General features: G+C 38.8%; 1 protein-coding gene across 2 annotated transcripts in view; it reads right to left on the bottom strand.

The window, feature by feature from the left end:
• The window catches only part of srrm4 (serine/arginine repetitive matrix 4), a 63,662-nt gene that overhangs the window by 27,044 nt on the left and 15,584 nt on the right, over positions 1-21,034 (bottom strand). For both annotated transcript variants that reach the window (XM_026186072.1, XM_026186074.1), the window contains one exon: positions 1,046-1,168. In XM_026186072.1, the coding sequence (XP_026041857.1) occupies positions 1,046-1,168 (123 nt within the window). The remainder of the gene's footprint in view (positions 1-1,045; positions 1,169-21,034) is intronic.

The raw sequence follows: 21,034 nt of genomic DNA, 5'->3' as shown, positions 1-21,034 counted from the left end.
TCAAGATCATCTCTGCTACTGTCTGATGAAATGGATACGCTGCAGAGCTGCTGTATAAGAAAGGGTAAAGTCATCATTTAAGAGGTTTACCAAACCAAATGATGAAAAGACTGTGGTTCAGCAATGGTAGAGCTTTAGTGTACGTTCTATGTGCACTATGTACACTCAGCACACTGAGAACTACTCTGATTTCTTAGTATTTAAATTTTAAAATGCTGTAACTTGGAGCTGCTGGTGAGAAGGGTGTCTCACAGAAAAGCCCCAGTTCCAAAGATAATAATGCTATAAATCTCTCTCACCGTGCTTTCTTCTATCAGATGTCTTTTCTTGCACGCATAAACCAGAAAAATGATTATCAGAAGCCTGCATGCCAGCGTGTTCTCTGCGCTTGCTGTTAAATTCAAAAACAAAGAGAAGCAGCCGCCGGGTAAAGTTCATCCAAAGAGAAGAGATTCATGTTTATGATCCGCTCTTACACTTCAGATGCTGCTTGAGTCATGTTTTACATATCACTGCCTGCTTCCCTGCTGTGTAACTGCAACGGCTTTGAAGGTGTCAGATTAATTAAAAAGGTTTCTTTCCAAAAAAAGAAAAAAAGAAAGAAAGAACCAACTCTGCCTGGATTGATTTCTCCAACTCTGAATAAAAAGCCTAAAAACTGTTCTTCTCTGCATGTGAAGAAGACTCTTGCATCTGAATGACACAGCGTGGAATTCCTTACACCATTTGTATTTCCTACCCCGATAAGAGTGTTTGCTTTTCCTGCACCGGAATATAGAGATTAGCTTGGGTTTCTTGTTGAGAATCAGGCCCTGAAGGTGTGTTGGTTTTGCTGTTAAAAAGGCTTTATCATCTACAGACGCAACCAAAACAAACTTTAATCACAAAACTCAACTGATCAACAATCGTACATGTTTAAAGCCCATTCTTTTCTCAACCTTCTCATCTCTTCACAAGCACTTGTTTTCTTTTAGTTCAGAAAACCCTCCTGATGATTTTGAAGGATTGCTACTTGGCATGTGTGAAAACACAAAGGCTAACTCACCTCCTGGCCCTGCGATGGCTGCGGTGTTTGCGTCTGTTTCCTTTGATGCAGCCATATCTGTCCCTTGTGTCCACAGCTTTCCTCTCATCAGGCTTGAGCTGCTGGCAGGTTGTAGTTTCTGAGCTGTGGGGGAAGAGAAAAAAGGACAAATAAGATTCAGTTTTTGCTCTCGAGCCTTCAGTGAGAACTTCAAGTGATTTTTGCAGTTGTCCACACAGCTAATGCTTCCATCGCACAATAGTGAGGGGGCATTTAACATGCTTGGTTAGCCTTATTCCCTTTGGTCGACTGGGTATGTGTTTTATTCCCCTCCATTTCTTTCCTCCAGCCACTCTCTAGGAAAATTGGAGGTCAGCCATTTACCATTCAAATCAATGTGTCAATTGAAATACAGTTATTTACATGCCTCAGCTGGCCTGCCATTTTGTGAAATGGTGCTTTCTGCCTTGTGCTGGAACAGTTCTTAAAGTTTTGTCCTTATCTATGACCTAGATATATTTAATAAGACGTAAATGCAAAATCAAACCAGACACTCAGATTTTCTGTTTTGTTTTGGGTTTTTTTTTTTTCAAAAGTGAGGAAAATTATTTCTGGCTCCCAAATAATTTTTCCATAAGTCAGGTGTTCGGGTAATTCAACCACTTTTCATCTACAGTGAAATACGGCATAGAATGAATGATTAAATAAACTGAATGATTTGATGTGAGCACACAGTTCTAGCCCTGCTTATTATTCTCTGTTTTAGTCATGGGAGATTTGAGCGTAATTACACATTCTCCTCTTCGTCGAGTGGCTCCCGTCTGATTGTAATGAGAAGATAATCAGAGCCAGAGATTAGGACGTCAACGCCGCCTCCTCCTCTTCCCCCAGCGACGAGCAGGCAGGGCCCGTCGCTTTCTATCTTCCTCACCTTCATTCTCCTTAGCCTCTCAGCATTAGAGGGAGTGCCCCTGACAGGGAACTAATAATGTAAAATGGCAGACTGGGTGCTGCAACATGACCAAGTGTGTGAAAGGTGATAGGGGAGATAAAGACAACCACCGGAAGGATGATTAGTCTGATAAGGAAGGCTGATGGAAAGGAACCTTTAAATAACCTGGTGATTTGGCTAATTTTCTCCTTGCTGATGTAGAGCTGAATAAATGTCAGACCACACTGTTGCCTGGTATTAAGGATGCCTAATCAAATACACTGAATTTCACTGAAGAAAAAAATAGTAAAGTAAAGAATAACATGCCATCGTAATCTCAGCATTTCTTAATGGGGGCCTGTATTATATTCTGATATGGATGCTAAGACTCAAAACATCTACAATTCTACACAAAACTCAAACTCATACTCAAAGATGTATGATTTGTTGCTATAACACAGCAACTAATAGATTTTGTTGAGACATTGTTTTCTAAACTGATTTTTTTTTTTAGTTTTGGTCTATTGATCAAACAAAAACAAGCACAAAAGATGCAGCGTTTTCTACATACCACAAGCCGACATTATAAACAGCATAAGCTGTTATTCACTCATGTAGCAAAGGGAAATGTCAGCGGTGAAACAACTTCAGTAACAGTTCATTAACTGATTTTCAGTATAAAATACAAACGCAGAGTAGAAATGATTTATGAGTCATGTGTTTTCCATACAATTTGTATCCACTTGCAAAATATCCCAACCAGAATCAAAACACATAATATCAACTGAATGATGGCCGTTCATCTTAATCTGGTGATTATAATGAAGAAAAGGGGAAAAAAAAAACCTATTATGAATCCTTATAAAATACAAAAGAGTCAAGTAGTGGATGCTAACTTTCCCAAAAGATCATTACAAAAATGTACAAAAACACCATTGGTCTCAAAAGGCCAGTCATTACAGACACACACATACACACACACACGCACTGAATCACTGTATCATAACTCCACTGTTTTTGTGAGCAATGTATCCTGATAGTGCTGTATTATATGTAACTATGTTGCTATCTGTAAGTATTTTAACAATATACACAATTCGCTTTAGATACAAGCACGAGCTGAAAACTGCTCTGCCCTGTTGAACTCTCCACTTTATGTCCCTGAACAAAGAGCAATTTTCTTTTACTGGCCCCATTTTGGCTTCTTTGTTATTTGCTGTCACTCTAAAAGCAGCAGTTGATGACTTTTAAATGAAATCAATTTTGCTATCACAAATGCACGTTCCCTTGATCTGGCCCTGCAATTTATGGCTAGAATTTTACAATAAGCACCTGGATTTATTGCAAGCTGCTTGTATCTGTCAAACCAAACCTTGTGCTTATTCTCTTTTCCATGTTCACATGAAGTCCTTTATTCTAATTTATAACCAGACATCAGTTGAAAGTATTTAAAGGGAGACTTCCAAGTACCAAAACTACAAAAAGCAAATCAAAAGAAATACTGTGCATCTTAAGTTAAGGTGCTTGGTGACAAAGTATTACATTAACTGGGGATCTGTTTACCATAAAAATAGGTGAAAGAATCACAGGAGAAGCTCAATTTTCACCCAGAAAACTTAAGTTTCAGACTTTTTTGGGGGGGCTGTTTCTTGTCGTTTAGGTCATTTTATGTACTAAAACAACCTGATAATGGCTTAGTCACCATAACTACTCAGCTAAGCATAAAGAATACCCTTTAACAATGTAAAACACAGAGTTGGTCCCTACAATTTGGGTAACTTTCTGTTTATTACACATTATAGCCTGGTACAGTGCCAACGAGCCATATCTGCAGGAGGGATCACAACAGACTTAGCGGGCTGATAAAATTCAAAGTGAGGGTAGCATCCCACTTTTTGACTTTTTGAACTCTTTCTTTTATTATGTGCGTCAAGTTGAACGTGTGTGCTGCAGAACATCTCCTTTGGCTGTGTTTCGGGAGGGAGCGAGAAGTGACCATGCTGTGATCAACTCTTGTTCCAGTCTTTGTCACAGAGGGAGAGTCTATCTCCTCTCAACGTGAGGCTCCCTTGCTCCATCGTTCACCACTGATGCTGACACGGACAGATGGTACACAAAAACATGCTGCAAACAAGATGACAGTGCTTTTTTTTTAAGGCCCAGTGGCTGTGATTTCCCCCTGTGCACAATTCCAAATTTGAATGGGGGACTGTGTGTGGTCAACAGATGCAGAAGTAGCTATATCAACATATCAAGCAAGAGGTAATTGGCTGAAATAAATTATTATCAAATTTCTGTATTAATATTAAAATATCTAATGCCATGATGGTGCAGGGCAGGGAAAGACGGGCTCCTCCCTAAAGCAGGACCTGTATGGTTTTAACAGAGGACATCATTCCATCTGTTTAACTTTCAGTTAGAGATGGGTGGTCTGATATCATATCATATAATTATAATTCAAAATATAAGTATGCTGCTTTATTTTGGGATATCATCTGCTTTTTGATCCTCATCAACTCATAAAAAGGTCCCAGGCGAATGTGACAAAATATGTTCACAGAAGGCAGCATGGTGAATGAAAACACTGTGGTGAGAAGACCAACACTGTAAGATGAGTTCAACTAAATGTGTGAGGAGAATTGTTATTTGCGGCGTAGATTATAAGTTTCCCATAGAGTAAAATCTTTTGGCAAGTTTTCCTACTTCTACTTTCAGCTGTGTGCTGAGATAATCATAAAACATCACAGACAGCTAGAGTCACAGAAGGATCGTCATAGTTTGTGTACAGTTTCATTGTCCACACCCCATTTACGATGTAAAATTGAGATAAACTGCTACAATGTCTGCCAGGAGCTAGACAGTAATCTGCCAGCTGCTTTACACACCGCCAGCGCACAGTTGGGGGTCTCAAACTCATAACATCGGCTGACACTGTACAGGTGTGCGAGAAGCATGCAGCCAACCATTAAACCCATGCACCTGCAAAACACCGCTGCACAGCTCTGATGTTTGCATTTCAAATGTGTCAAACGTCTCTCTGACGATTAATACAGATCGCATTCTCGGCTGACGCAATTAAATTCTGCTAGATGTTTTCGTGTTTTCATCCGAACTCTGCTATTTCAAATCAAGTTTTTACTCAACGCGTGTGATTAAAACTGCTGCTTGACAATTCAGCAAAGCTTCTGTGGCAGCTTCAGAGCGCTCAGAGCCGTGTCAGTTTAGAGCTTCTTTGGGGACACAACAAAACACACATCACTTGAATGCAACCTTTTCCTTCTAAACCTTATGTGTATAGATACCCCACTGTGACAGAATGAGATCTTACAAGATAGCGCTAAGAGACACCCAAGGGGAATTTGTGCATTTTCTATTCTGTGATCTCCTGAAAGCACAAACAGATAAATGCACTCCCTCGCTGCTGTGTTATGGTCTATCAGCATAAATGATTGTACCCTGACAGCCTCTGCTGCTAGCGTAATTAACCTTTAATTACACATATTTGCAAGTATATTGTACAAGTAGTATCCATGTGTACTTTTGAATTTACAAAAAAAGAGCAAACGAAGAAGGTGCGCTTCATTATGAGCTCTTGCTAACTGGGGAGATATTAACAGTTTTACAGGAATAGTTCAACTATTTGCTTTTACTCCTGCAAGCAGATAGTTAGCCTTTTTTAATATCCCCATATGACAAATTTCATAACTATATTTTGTCTTAAGCAGCAACAAGCAGCAACAAACCAGTACCAGTATGGAACCTTAATACAATCTAGGATCCAGCATTCAAAAATCCATATTGGCTGACTTTCCTCTCATTTTGGTTGCCATGCCATCCTCACAGGTGCACCGTCTTGCTGAGTGAGTGAGCCAAGAAGACTCATGTCTAATGGAGCAAGTGAATAACAAACTGCGACAAGCAAGTTAAGGGATACGTGGAAAGATCAATACTGCTAATGCTAAAGCAACAACAGGAAAACAACATCTGGCGCTCGATGGTTGATATGTCACTTTGTGACACAAAGGAAGAGGATTTAAGGCTGAAGAAGATTACTGTTAAGCATTTCCCCCCATCAAGTTAATTGTTAACACCAAGTAAAGTGCTCATAAAAAATCTTTACTTCAGCAGCACATGTATTGGTATAAACAATCCCTCCCTATACAGTGAAGTAGCCCTTAGTCCAACAGCCCAAATACCCTGATTATTCAGAGTGGAGGGTTTCCCCTCTAACTCACTAGCTTATAGACATGTCAAGAAAAGTGTAAAAGATAACAAAGAATGAGGGAGGACTTGTGTGACCTTCACCCTGAGAAAAAGAATCAGAAAAAGACTGACAACAGTGCAGAAGTGATGCTTTTATTTTTTCTGTTTCCGTAAATGATTTAAGAGTTTCCAACTACTCATGTGAGATTCAGGGTAGCTAATAAACTTTTCATTATCCCTGTCACAGTGACTGGGAGCAATTGATTATCATTATTACAGGAGTGATGATAGTTGAGATAATTACTAGAGAAAGAGGTGATCTACTACCACAATTAAAATCCCAACACTGTGGTCCCAAGTCACTTTGCTTTAATTTATACTGAGAGTGTTTATCTATGTTTTAGACTCAAGTGGAGAGCAACTTTATCACCATCCAAAGGACAGAAGCGAGCAATTAAATCCCCACAAAGTGAATGAAACACATCTCTCACGTGGTTAAGTCTTAAGGCACACACGACCTGCTAAAACTGTTCAATGAAAAGTTAAAGTGGATACTTTTAGGTCAAGTGTTATAGATTAAATGTCAAGAGATTTTTGAGGCAATCATTCAGCTGAAGAAACACACAAACAGGCCTGCAATTAACTAGTTACAAACAATTAGCCACATGAGCCCCAACCACTTCATTAACACTGCAGAAAGTTGCTGGTTTGAGCACTAGAAGTTTCACAATCAGGAAATGGCATAAAATTATGAAGTACTGATTTAAATGAGCTTCTAAATATGAGCATATATTTTGCAAAGTGAAATAACCCCCATATGTTGCTGTGACAGTCCAGTTTCCATGGCCTCTATTGTGAAAGCATGCTCTCTAAAACATGTCAGCCCACGTTAAAATGTGGTTTCATTTCTTTCAGCTACCAAAATCACCTAATGTTTTCACTCCACAGGGGAGGCAATTTTTCTCCTAAATGTGCGCAGATGGGTAATAGATTTTTGGTGACATTTCTCCTACCAGCTAAATTGCAGCTTTGGATGCAAATCCTTTTGGGGGATTGAGATCAGCCCTAAATTGGCCGCCTCTTCTTCCATACTACGCATGAAGGGAAGGCAGAATGATAGAAGTGAATATCAAAGATGTAAGCCCCAGCTATGAGGTATCAGTGGCTCCAGGCAATTTTCCGTCTTTGCTAGTTTGCTCCAAGTCTAACATTAAATTTCAGCATAAAGCTTTGACAGCACCTTAGGCTGCTATCATGTAATGATGAGAGTAAGTTTTCTCTTTTCTTTTTAATTTTAAGGACCATGATTTATCTACAAATACACGTTTTTTATTATTGAAAAGCTTCCTACAGAGTGCATTAAAAAGTAATTCATTTAAGCAACTTGTAAACTGTTTTTATGCACTGGTATTTAGAATTATCATATTTTTTTAGTCAAAAGCACCTGATGAGCATAAAAACTGCATCACAGAAGATGAAACCAGTGGCTTTTATAAAAGATAGATTTCCCTGTAAACCTCTAAAGTCAAAAGAGGTTAAATTAGTCAGTGTTTCACAATAAATTTAAGAATTCTCTTTCCCAAAGATACCTGGACTCCAACTGAACTCAGGCCATCACATTTAAATGCACTAAGTGATATTTTTCACTCACCAGGCTGAAGAGGCATGTTTTAAACCAAACCACAGTCTTTCCCCAAACCCAACCAAGTAGTTTTTGGTGCCTAAAACTAACCAGTGAGTGACACCAGCAGTGCTGGGTACAAGACATTACAAAGTAAGTTACAAAGTAATATGTTACTGTAATCAGATTGCATTTTTCAGTAACGCAGTAATGTTACATTTCACTATACTAAATTACTTCCAGGACAGAAACAATTGCTTTGTTCTGCTAACACAACTTTGGCTTTTTGCAACCCTCTGCACAGACAGCATGCTAACGCAATGCTTGCACACAACCATTAGGTGTTGTTGTGTTGATATGTGGGACAGTAGCATATAGGTTTATATTGTTACCTGGTAATTACATGATAATAAGTGTAAGGTCAATTTCATCATAATTCATTGTAATGAATTATTTTATTCCAACAAGTAATTAAGTAACATACTGCAGTACTTTTAAGAAATGTAATGCATAATACATAGAAGTTTCTTGAGCTATGAATGTAACACTGAACACCAGCAGAACAGTAGTCATGGAATGAGAGGAGGACACAGAAAGTAAAAAGTAAAAAGAGGGAATGTTACTTGTGCATCGGTATAACAAATACATTAAATGCCATTAAGTTGTATGCCACTGAAACATGATCTTATTGTTAATGCATATTTACTTAATGTTACCCGCTGATATTTTCGGTACAAGTACTTTTTTTTTTCTACCATGGTCCATGCACTCCCTGATTTTTGCTCAAAACAAATGGGATCATTTAGTTGCATGGACTATGCAAAGTTCGCAACATGGCTTTGTAGTTAAATTAAAAGAACTGATTCTGATTAGTCCAATTAAAATGTCTACATCATTTGTGAATATGAAATACACTCATCATCTTTGCCTCACTATCAGCCAATCAAGAATAGCGAGGCCTTTACCCTTGCAGCGGGTGAGTACCATGCGTGCCAGAGTGACTTTGAAGACAAGTGAGGTTGTTTTATTCAATTATTGTGTCCTGATGATAAAATGGGAGCAACATAATGGCTTGATTAATTTCCTTATCACGGTGAGCACAAAGAGTAATTACAACCAAATCCACCGCTTGGTGAACCACACATCAATCAAATTAAAGCAGTCTCCACTCGGCAGCAATCACTTTCAAACAGAACAAATGAGTCGATTGGCTCAGACCCCCGCCTCCGGCCAGAGAAATGTTTACCTAAGAACTGTAACTCCAAGCAAAGGTTACTTAGGTTGATTAGAAATCTCTGAATATGTCAGAAATTTTAATAGAAATTGTGTATGCACAATTATAATGTCGGTATGAGCGAGGTTGTGTAGAACCTGAGTGGTGTTATGTGCCCAAAGCAATCATTATAGCTCATGACAATCTCGACAACTGGCAGCTACAACCTAGCAGGAAAGAGGTTTAGAAAAGCAATCAAATGTCAGCTTATAATAACGTTGGGGCAACTCCATTACCATTGCCCATACAAAGTAGTCATGGTCCTTATTGACTAGCAATTCCTATAAAATTTAGCCTTTACAACATGTAAAGAGGCATGTTGGCATTTCTTATAATTAATGGGGCCTGGTTTAAAGAGATCAGCTGAATCTCTTGGCATGTGAGGTCAATGCAGAAGGAAAACTGAACTCTGACCTCGGCATTCTGTGATAACATGACTGCTCATTAGGACCATGGCGTGGGGAGCTCAATCCACCAGTGTCATTTTTTCTCTTTTTTTAAAAGCCTTATTGAATTGGAAAAAAAAATCTTCCCAAGTTAAAGTTACAGGATGTTGAGTAAAGTAAGTAAGTTGACAGTAAATACTGCAAGGCACAGAGTTACTCTTCACTATAAATATCAGTCAAGTCAGTCATCAAACCACAACCAAATACTGGTGATAAAGCAAATAAACCAATGTCTTTCCCTCAAACTTTGCTTATTTTGCATCTGACAGTGTATTTCATCTTTAAGAGAAAACTGAAAAACATATTTTCATAGACTTGCTTAATAAAGTAGCCAAACAAATAAAAAAAGACCAAATGAAATTAAATGTAAACAAAAATGAAATAATGCTTAGTTTGAAAAGGTAACAATTTAGAACATAAGACAGAACATTTTACTTTCAAATATCAGGGTATCTGTAAAATCATACCATGCTGTCCCTGAAGCTAAAGCTACCAAAGACCAGCTCATTGAAATTAAAATATCTCTGGATGTTCCTCTCCAGAGATATGTAAATGAAAACTGGAACATCAACTGGAGGAGGAACCCTTTTGGAAAATAAATTCATGTTTTTAGCCAGTAAATTAAAGCCTAAGGGCTTTACTTGACTTGGGTAAACCTACTGCATTTCATTTGCAGCTCTTTCTATTTGCCCTCTCTCAGTAGGGCTAAAAATCAAATCAAAGCACAGTATTAGCGCTCAGATTCACAAGAGCTGCTGGAGCTGTGGTTCATTATCGGAGCCACTACAGACGGAGAAGAGAGGAGAACTTGTAGGAAGGCATACTGGGGTATCTTAACAATTGGATAACATCTTAATATGACATGCTGTGACTGCTCAGAGTGTATGATTTCAGCATAAAATGTCTAATTGGAAAGTGACATGTGAAATATAGCTGCAGCAATTCTAAATTGGAAGCTACACCTCGAGGTTCCAAAATGATGGCACCATTCCCTGCTGCTGCTACTGCTGCTGCTATACATTTAATTCTTGTTGAATGTCAGAGAATGAAAGGCTACATTTATGGCAGTATGGTGCATGGAGACAAAGCCAATGGGGTAATTGGCAGCAGTTGACTTCCAATAGCAAAACATTTTAACACAGGCAATAAAAACTGCTCAACAGCAAATAGATAAATCCAACTGATTAGCCCATAACTGTCCACGAATGCCAACATTTTGCTTCCGACATGGCCAAACGCAACAATACTTTACATACTTTAGAGGCAGTAGAATTTTAGCAGTAGAATAGCTCCAGAATCAGATGGTCGGTCCTCACTGCAAATATTGTTAACATCTAAACTGGTAGTGTTTCTCATCTTTCACGCATCATCACGTGTGCATCAATTACTTGCTTCTAAATTGAGTTAGAAGTGATTAGAGGGTTCGTTGTGCAAAGGCGGAGAGAGGGAAGTAGGCATAGTTTGGTTTAATTAGCAGCTTGTGAGCTCCACTTCCTCATTGCACTTCTTCCTGTGTGAAGGAGATTACTGAAGAGCCTTCTGCAGATGCTAATGTACGTGGAGAGCACTGAGGAAGAATCATTGTGAATCCCATGTTTAATTAGCACAACCATGTCACCAGAGATGGAGGAAGCTGCTGAATACTGAGCCTCTGGATGACTGACAGGCGGCGTTCCTGAGTTCGACCAAAGAACAAGACAAAGAAGTTGAATCTTTTAGAAAAGTTGGATGATGGAAACTGTCCTGTTGTGAAAAGGAACTCATTTTGCCAACAAAGTCTAATTTCACCAGTCAAACAGGCAGCTGACAGATGTTTTGGGGATTGGACATCTCTGTTGCTCCATTTTTCAATGTAGGCCAGAGAGATGGAACTGTGTTTCTGTGAGAGCACATTTGTGAGAGCACATTTTTCCCAGTTAATTAAGAGAGTGGAGTAGAAAATAAAACTACCACCTGGCTCAAACTTTATCAGCCAATTACACAAGTAAAATTTACCAGCAGCAGAAAAGGAAACCATAAATAACTATTTCCATGACACTAAAGCTAATTTAAAACCCGATTTGACAGACCAGCAGCCATAGCTGTCTGCGTTAAGGACCTTCTGAGCCGCCTTTCCCCACTTGAGTCTCCAATTATCCACCATCACATTTCCTTGTAGTTGCTCCATGGGAATAATTCTTAGCATTAACTTAATAGTTTCTCTGCACACCTGTCTGCATGCACAGACCTCAATGAGCAAACAAATTATGACCCTAGAATTTGGTATTTCAGTCCCTCCCCTACTTCTGCCTTAATGAGCTGCTGGCTTTCCAAACTAATTCGAGTCAGAGGCGTATGAGGTATGCAGCCATCATGACAAGATGAAACTCAATGGGACAGTTGACACCTGGGTGTGGAAAGAAGAGTGGGAAAACCCCTGACAAGATCTCGATCTATGCTAGTAATTAGAAAATGGGTTGAGAGTAGACAAACATGTTCCATTGCTTTTGATTACCGTCTCTCTGTATTTCTTCACCTTCAGCTCTGAATGCTTTTACAATGCAAAATAGCCATATAAATAATTCATGAAGCCCAGCTTATGACCACGTTTGAGAAGATCTGTTCCCTCATTAGGTAATCAAGTGGCCCAGAATTTTCTCTGTTTCTTTCTGTAAATAGATTTTACCTCCTATTGTAGAAAGAGTGTGCAATCATTGGGAAGGGTGAAGCTTAAGAATGAAGAAACCTCTGGATTCCTTTTCATTCTCTCATGTCAGTATCCCTACTTTTATACGCTGAAGAAAGACTGCTTGTCATACTTTACGAAGAAGAGGATTTAAATCATCTGCACCTGTCTCTTCCCCCTCACCTGTTCTCATTATAGCTTTCACATTATCCACTCAGTTCTATCATGCCGAGTCTGGCATTGAGACATGGACAGGTGAGCAATCCCCATGATCCCTCCTCATGTTCTCATCACTGCGCCATCCTGTGCCACCTACCAGGTGTGGCGCACAGGCAGATGGAGGCACAGCATCCAACAAATCCAGCAGATCTACCATCGTTTTGATGCTATAAATGTGCCTCATTGAATGGCATCACATGCAACCCGCAGCCAACAAACTCCCCACGCTTTTCATATGCTTGTATAAAACCTCCAGGCTTGTTCGACTTTGTTTCTGTGCTCCTTTAACCTTCTGTCTCTGTCTATTTGAGTCTCATCCAAAAAAGTGGCAAATTCCAGAGTCCCATAGCACCTACTGTCTGTGGTGTATCGGAATCAGGACCTTCTCCCACGATTGCTGCTGTACATCCTTAGTGTAATCTCTCTTTTGCCAACTCTCTTTGCTTTTTTACTCGTTTTTTTCTTTTCTATTCCTCACATTGTCTGTCTCTCTCTCTCTAGTTTACCTTCAGTCATATTTCTCTCCAACTCTGTTAAAGAAGCAATTTTAAACATTGTCTGCAGCATGAACATTGCAGGCGCTATACATCATCTCAGTCTACCATGTTTACTACTCACACACAGGGAGTGAGCCTTACTTCCCCGGATGACAGTGATTTGTGGCGCATGTATAAAAGAAACTCATTGTCTACCTACTCTACATGACTGTGCTTGTATATACAGTTTATGCATGAACAGAAGTGTGTACTGCCGCTGGTTAGAAGTGGTACATATCAAGTTTGGCCCTCAGGGAGACTTATATTAGCTACATGCAACCTACCATTCACATCTAAAATAATCAAAAAAAATTGGAGCCGGGCATTCAAAATGTGGCGACTACAGAGAGCAATCAAGACACCCGCTGAGTTTCCCTTCCTCCACCCACTTCTCCCCCTTGATGCTAATCAGCGAGGGAGCTGCTGGCTGTCTGGTAGAGCTGATCTGATTTGAGACAGAAATGCCGTTAGCTAGTGGGAAGAAAAGGCAGAGTAGCCTACACAATATACCATAATCAGAGGAGGCACGCTGATCCAGTGATGGAGTATGAATACCTATGTGCTTGCCATGTATTCTCCTAGAGATAGTTTGGTCAGTATTACACATTCTTTAAAAGTCAAATACAGGGATACATTTTGTCAGTGTCTGAAGTGTATAAATATGGAAAATGTCAAAATAAAAAGACGAAGATACTAAAAGTACATTAATATGGCTATGAATTAGTTTGTTAATTTGCTCAAATATATGATCAAATAAATTTAGAATTATCTTTTTACATTTTCCACATTTCTTATTACTAAAATTGACATTTTTAACTAATCCAAGTTTTTTAAAAAGTGAATTATTTCATGTATAATATATAGGTTTCATACTTAGATAGATCTGGTACTTTAACACTGTGCAAAGAGATACTTTGCAGTTTAGTCAGTTATGTATTTTTTATGGTGTAAACCCGTATTTCAGAGGTCTCAAACTTGAGGCCCGTGTCACCTCTACTTGCTTGACCATATATTGACGTGAAGAAATATAATGCAATTTGGCCCTTGAAGTTACTTTTATTGTTGGGGAGGATTTGTTTGTTCTTGAGTGCAATGTTAAAGTAAGTTCTTTAAAAAGAAAAAATAATTTAATATGAAGCTAATATCAGTAGAGAGCACAAAGATGTTGAGGAATTGGCTGTATTAGTTCAGTGAGAGAGTCATTTGTAAAGAAAACAATTTTCACTGGAAGTCAAAAACTAATGTCTGCATGTATTTTGTTAAAAATGAACTAAATTACAGCAGAAGTGCTCCACGTGTCTGGCCAGAAAGAGAGTACCAATTTGTTTATTTGGTAGTTCAATCAAAAGTTTCAGTTAGTTAAGAGTGAGAAAAAGAAATTGCGTTCACATTTGCAGTTTTGTCTTATTGTACAGTTTTTGACATTTAAAAAAACCAAAAAAACGCAACATTTTGAGTAATGAAAATGAGATCACGCTGCCAGCAGCGGTCCACAGCTCATTTAAGTTTGAGACTCCTGCCATATATGAAATAATATTTAAGTTTTCTTTTGAAATCAACATTAAAAAAAAATCATTGACAATGACAATCACTATTTTTCAAGAAAAACTGTCAACAATTCGTCGTTTTTGACCTTTTCATTGTAAAGATTTGCTGTTTTGTTTTCTGAGACATGACAAACCAAGTCACCATCTGGGCTCCTGCAGACAGGGACTAGTTTGTACTATTTCATGACAATTTATAGACCTGGCAAATTCTCTGATTAACTGACAATTGAATGAAGTAATCAGCACAATCACAAATTTCTCATCTTTCACACATAAAACAGCAAAATAGATTTTTTTCTCCCCACTTGAAGCTGGACGGGCCAGATGGAAACTTTATTACCTGTCTGGCCTCTCAATTAATTTGTCGATTTATGTTGCAGCTCAGTATCATGATTTAGGGTGGCAAGACTGACACTGAATAACAAACATATTCAGTGCAGGTTTCAGTTTAGTAGTCCACCACAAAAGAGACGAAAACTTGCCTACTGCACACTAAACTGACCAGATCTGCATGAAGCATTTGTATCAAGAACTGGATTCTACTTTAATGATATAAAAAGATCACAATAGTTACACTGCTTGTTAGCTGCTTATTTTAATTAGCAACATTTGTAATTTGGCCAACAAATATTTTATGCAACAAAATTTACAATGATTTTCTCAAATTAAAGCCAACCTAAAAATAAATTTTTAAAAAGTGTAATTGTGACAATTTCAAAAACCTACACATTATTGTAAAATTAAACTAATTCAGTGAAAAATGCCACCTTCAGTTTATACTCCACAAGTCTACATCCCTACTGGAGGGTGTCTAACCTGCTCGTGGTGATGGTTGGAGGTGACCTTAGTCCATGTTGGTACACATAATTATCATTTCCCTAAGGGGGGGACCTATGATCAATGAGAGAGTGACCTCACCCTCTGTACGCACCCCCTTGAAAGTCAGATAATAAATTGGTTCATCTCACCTCCCCTACCATCCCTGTTATTTAGAGGGCTATCCAAAGGAGTCCATTACCTTTTTATGGAAAGGAGGTTCATTCAATTTGCTGGCGACCCAATAAGAACTTCTGTATGGATGCATGGCAAGGGGGCTCAAGGGCAAGTGAATTATTCCATTATGCTTAATGTGTAGGAAGGCAAATGCAGTCAAGGCCATGAGGGGATTTATTTAGCCATGTAACCTCTGTTCCTCAGGAAGAAACAATAACTAACTGAACAGGTAAATTCCACACAGCATCTGTCTGCATCCCTCTTGAATATTTATAATTGATAATATTTATTTAGATTAAAAAAGATTAAAACGTGTTAAATATAAAGCGACAGAGAGGTGTACTTGGCTTTGTTAAGCTGTCCAGCTGCAGATGGAAAAAAAAAACCCATGCCATTATGGTTTGGTACTGCTGGACTGTATGAAGATGTAAAACTTCCAAGCGTTCTGTCCAGACATTCAATTCTTATTTGGAGTTTAAAGTGACAAGTGAATTGAAAAGCATCACAGCCACACCGCCTGAAATTACTGGCTTAATGAAAGAGTTGTCTTATATTTGGCTTAAACCCCATTAAAGGATAATCCTACTAAAAGTCAAAGGTTTTGTTTAAAGGATTCACCATGCAGCATTACCAGCATGTACGGTGCTAATGTCGAAATAATAAGCGGCATCAACTGTAAAGCGACATACACATATGGTCTTGGATTGATTAGAGGTAATCTGTATATAAACTCAATAAAGTGAATGTAATTCACAGGGTTCACAGTTGTATGGCCATTAAAGCTGATAAACTAATTTCATGCATCGCGGGAAGATTCTATGAAAAAAATATTGTTCAATATATTCAATAATAGCATACCTGTCCTTTAAAGAAACCCAATACCCAACTTTTGTGTGTGTGTGTGCGGCCCATGTATGTGTTTCTCAAGATATATTTAGACACCTACTAGTTCAATTAGTGGGTTATGCATTGGACAAGCTCTTGCTCATCAGTGCTTTTGTCAAGAACTAGTTTTCTACCTGAACTCTTTCTCAAAATATCTGAGTATTGTGTGAATAGCCAAGAATATGTGCACCAAAAAACAAAACAGACAGACACATACACATAATTCACACAATTAGTTAGCTCTAGCCAATTATTTTCTTTGAGTTTTGAGTCAGTGTGAAAACAGGAGCCATCAGTAACCATATTTAATGTGTAGGCATACAGAGCATACAGATTTATGCACTATTTTAAGTGCATTATGAAAAGCATTGTTGCTTCATAACATAGCCACACATAGCCAGTAAATATACAATACAAATTACATCTTTCATATTGTTTTCCACTGTACACGACGTATTGGGAAATAAGATATGTTCCAAAATAACCCCGTAAGGAAAAGCCTGTCACATGCTTCAAACATTATTTTGACAGCATATTTTTTGTCACCTTGCTGGCAAACATAGATGTACCCTGAGTGAACTGAAGTACCACCATCACTGAGAAGTGTGCATAGAAATAAACTTGAACCTCTCTTCCTTTTTTGTCACAGAAATCCTATAAGTACATTTTCCAGAGTGGAAATAACAGCGAGGGAAAGGCGAACTAAAAGTGACTCAGGAGTTGAGAGTCCACTCTGTGTTCTCAGGGGAACTAAAGGTTCTGGGGTTTAAAGGAAGGTGAGTCTGATCCTGCAGTATTTTGAGCGGGAGCAGATTATAAAAAACATCAGCAGGTGGATGAAAAGTGACATAAGCTGTATTCATAAAGGGCCATTTTTGCACAGTATGGTCAGGAACCGCACACAATTAATACATAACCTTGTCAACGTCAATATGCCTGACTACAGCGAAGATAACTTATGTTATTGATATGAGCCATTGTGATGCACACCAGTAAGTAAATTATTATGAAAAGATTTATCACAGCAGGAAATGTCTGTGGTTACTGCAGTTGGTTAGCAATCAGAAGTGAATTTTGAATCAAAGCTGCCATTTGAAACCACTTTCAGATTTAGTTTGCTTTTGGATTATTGAATTGGATTTGAACTGTATGGATGCAGGTAAGTTTAAGGCACCAAAAAAACATTCTGCTTTTAGTTCAGTGTTCATATTTCATGCAACAAGGCTGAAAGAGATAACTTCCCATGTTATAGAGCTGGTTTAGGAGATGCCTAGTTTTATATATATGGATTGCTTTCTCCTAAAATTAATGGAACGAGAGCAAAAATCTCAGCAGCAATGCAGCTTTTCAGAAAACATGCCCAGTTTATTTAAAAACCTTCAAAAGGTTTAGTAGACTTCAAAGTCCAGTTTTGAGTAGATTATTGTTATCAGGAGACCTCTAGCTTCATCTAAATACAATCAGAAAATTGCCCAGATGTGTTTACTTTACAATTAAAAAAAAAAAAATTAGATGTCATTGCAAAACCTTCTCACGTTCCCAAGCAATATTGGACCCCAGGGCATGTGGAATGGGGCTTTAGGGCAGGATCAAAATTGATAGCATAGATTATGACCTGGAGGCGAAGATGGTATATTGCTAAACGGGTATTTAAAAACGACTCCTCCAATCTGACATACCCTCACCTTGGTGGCTGTCAGTCAAACAGTAAGACAGTCTATCAGTCAAGCTGGAAGACTGTCCTTTTGCTTCAAAGTTTATGAGAAAAGATAGGGTGTCTGTGAGATTATTTGTCCTTTCCTATACAGTATTAGCCCCTAATCTCCTGCCTCTCTCGGCCCATTCTCAACAGGATGAGGTGCTGTTAAGGGCACTGACAGATGGAGAGAGGGAAAGTGGAGGACTTTGGCAGAGAAGGAGTAAATATGTCAATCACCTGAAGCACTGAGGAGTTTTTCTTGGAGAGGAAAAGAGAAAAGTCAACAAGCCCAAGTTCATTTTCAACATCTATCCATTAAAGGCCTTCGGATTAATACACCAGAACACATGACCCCTGGATATTTATTATGCAGTGTGAGTTTAAATAAAATGTTTTCCTTATCAGCACACATAGTGGTTTGAAATCACGCGCACCACCTGTATCTAAAAAGCTCTGCATTTCAAAAGCATTTTTCATCAAACTGAATAGCGAGGCGAACGTGCAGGAAATCAAGGACTCAGATAAGTGGATTAAAAATAGAAACTATTCTGCTTTTTGACTTTGACGTTGATATCTACATGCATTAAGTTTGCCCTTTGGCCATCATGACAAGGATTATGCCACCAGTCAGGTTCTATTTATTTACTCAAATCATCTTTTGATAGGCCAACCCCCCCACCTTGGATGAATATATCAAACAGAATGAGGGCGTCCTGTTGTTAAATTGTAGCTGACAGCCTAAGGTTCATCACAACATCTAATGTACTGTGCTGTATTCCATTGCAGTAAGTTCTGAAACAATATTCAAATATAGACAATGTAGGTTAATGTGGAAGCTGATTGGATTAGGCAGATGTGCTTTAACTCCAGTCCTTTGGGACATCATGATTATTGCAAACATGGTTCAGAGTTTTTTCTATTTTAAACCTTTGGATTCTTTGCCAAATGCTCCCTTGGTGCATTGCAAGAAAAGCAAAATAAAAGAGTCAAACTTCTAGAACAGTCTTAATAATTTAGCAGTCTTCCTCAGAACTAGGAACTCATTTAGCTGAGCACAAAAGGCACTGGTGCATCGCCCTGGTCGGATCAAAGGCAAAGCATTAATTCGTGGCTTCTCGTTGTAGTCAGATCTGGTGTTTTATTGCAACTAGATTTCTTTAAACTGTCTTCAGACTCAAAGAGAGTGCTGAGACAAAGCAATTCTATTTCTCCTGCAAGGGCACCGCTGAGCCCAAGTTTAAATTGAATGCCCCAAAATAAATGTTTAATTATGTGGCTATCTGAGAGGCTTTCATGTTTTCCAAATGAATCAGGGGGAGTGTGATAACCGATTCTTTCATCGATGTAAAACTGGAAAAAAAAATGTCTCTCAGCTTCTATCAAAAGTGATAGGAAGCCACTGAAATGAGCTCTTGTGCCAGAGACATTAATTAGATTTCTTATAATTAGGTAGACTATCCTCACATCACCCCGATCTGTGCCAGATAAATTTAATTATTGGGCAAATTCTACTCTACCCGCTCTGTCCATATTTTTACAAGGCAGTTCTTCTGAGGATAATAGATGTCTTCGTTTATATTGGTTTACTTTCAAGGTGTTTTCAAAGGCAAATTTCCATCACAGCAGGTAATGAATCTGTTTGTGCTGGAGAGATTTCATCTGAATGTTGATAATGACCAGTTCTTTCTGAAGACCTGTTTAAAGTAAGTGAACCGAAAATGGATCAACAAGGGGCATATTTTAGCTTTTGTGACCATGATTACATATAAAAATTTATTTTGTTAAATAATATTCAAATATTGACAGCTCTCCAAGATGCTTCTCGGTTACTTAACCTATACTTGAAATGTGTTTGTCAGCAGACAACTGAGATTACGGGTGTATGGGAACTGTAGTTTTCCATGTATTTTGCACAAACTACTACAGGAAATGAATTTATATTTTTATTTGCATACACAAAGGAAGGCGATCGTGGCTCAAGAGTTGGGAGTTCGCCTTGTAATCGGAAGGTTGCCGGTTCGAGCCCCGGCTTGGACAGTCTCGGTCGTTGTGTCCTTGGGCAAGACACTTCACCCGTTGCCTACTGGTGGTGGTCAGAGAGCCCGGTGGCGCCAGTGTCTGTCAGCCTCGCCTCTGTCAGTGCGCCCCAGGGTGGCTGTGGCTACAATGTAGCTTGCCGTCACCAGTGTGTGAATGGGTGGATGACTGGATATGTAAAGCGCTTTGGGGTCCTTAGGGACTAGTAAAGCGCTATATAAATACAGACCATTTAGATATTGGATTCTTAAGGGGTACAGCTAACAAATCGTTAACTTAAAACCATAATGGTGAGCCCTATGGTGGAACAGATGGGGATCACCAAAGTAATTAGGACTAACTATCTGACAATTACAAATGCACAAGATTTCGCATGATTTTAGAGTCTTTATTCAGAGCAATGTTTGTATGATTAAAATCTCTGTCATCACACCAGCATTGCCCAAACATATTTAATTAGATGCAATGTGAGTAACAAACATTGAACAGACAGTGAAAACAGCAAAACGATAAAAACTGTGTTTTAGTCAGAAGGTTATTTCCTTCTGCAGAAATTGTTCTGGCCCCTCCCTGGCCTTGTATGTGCATAGATGGTGACCCTGAGGCATGGAGAGCAGCAGCAAACCCCCCTGTACAGAATGAAGCACGAGGCAACGGCAACACAAAGGACATTGATTAAGTTAGTGGAAAAAGAGCGGCTGAAGTGGAGGTGGTTTGCAAATCAGCATGCAGAAATATAGCAAGAGCAGCTGCACCACTACAGCTTAAATAGCATGTCCAATACACAAGATCGGCCAAAAAGATATGCAGACTGGTATCGGCTGAGCTATCAGCTGACGTGGGCTGGCACTGCAATGAGCTGATCTTCCAAGATCTCCCAAACTAATGTTAGGCTCACTTTTAAGATTTCTATTAATATCCTGCAAAGTACCATCTCATCAAGTCTTAAATCTAC

Source organism: Astatotilapia calliptera, chromosome 12 (genome assembly GCF_900246225.1).
Source record: "Astatotilapia calliptera chromosome 12, fAstCal1.2, whole genome shotgun sequence".
Classification (NCBI taxonomy): Eukaryota; Metazoa; Chordata; class Actinopteri; order Cichliformes; family Cichlidae; genus Astatotilapia; species Astatotilapia calliptera.
Note: the sequence above shows the minus strand (reverse complement) of the source record. Positions and strands in the feature narration are given on the sequence as shown.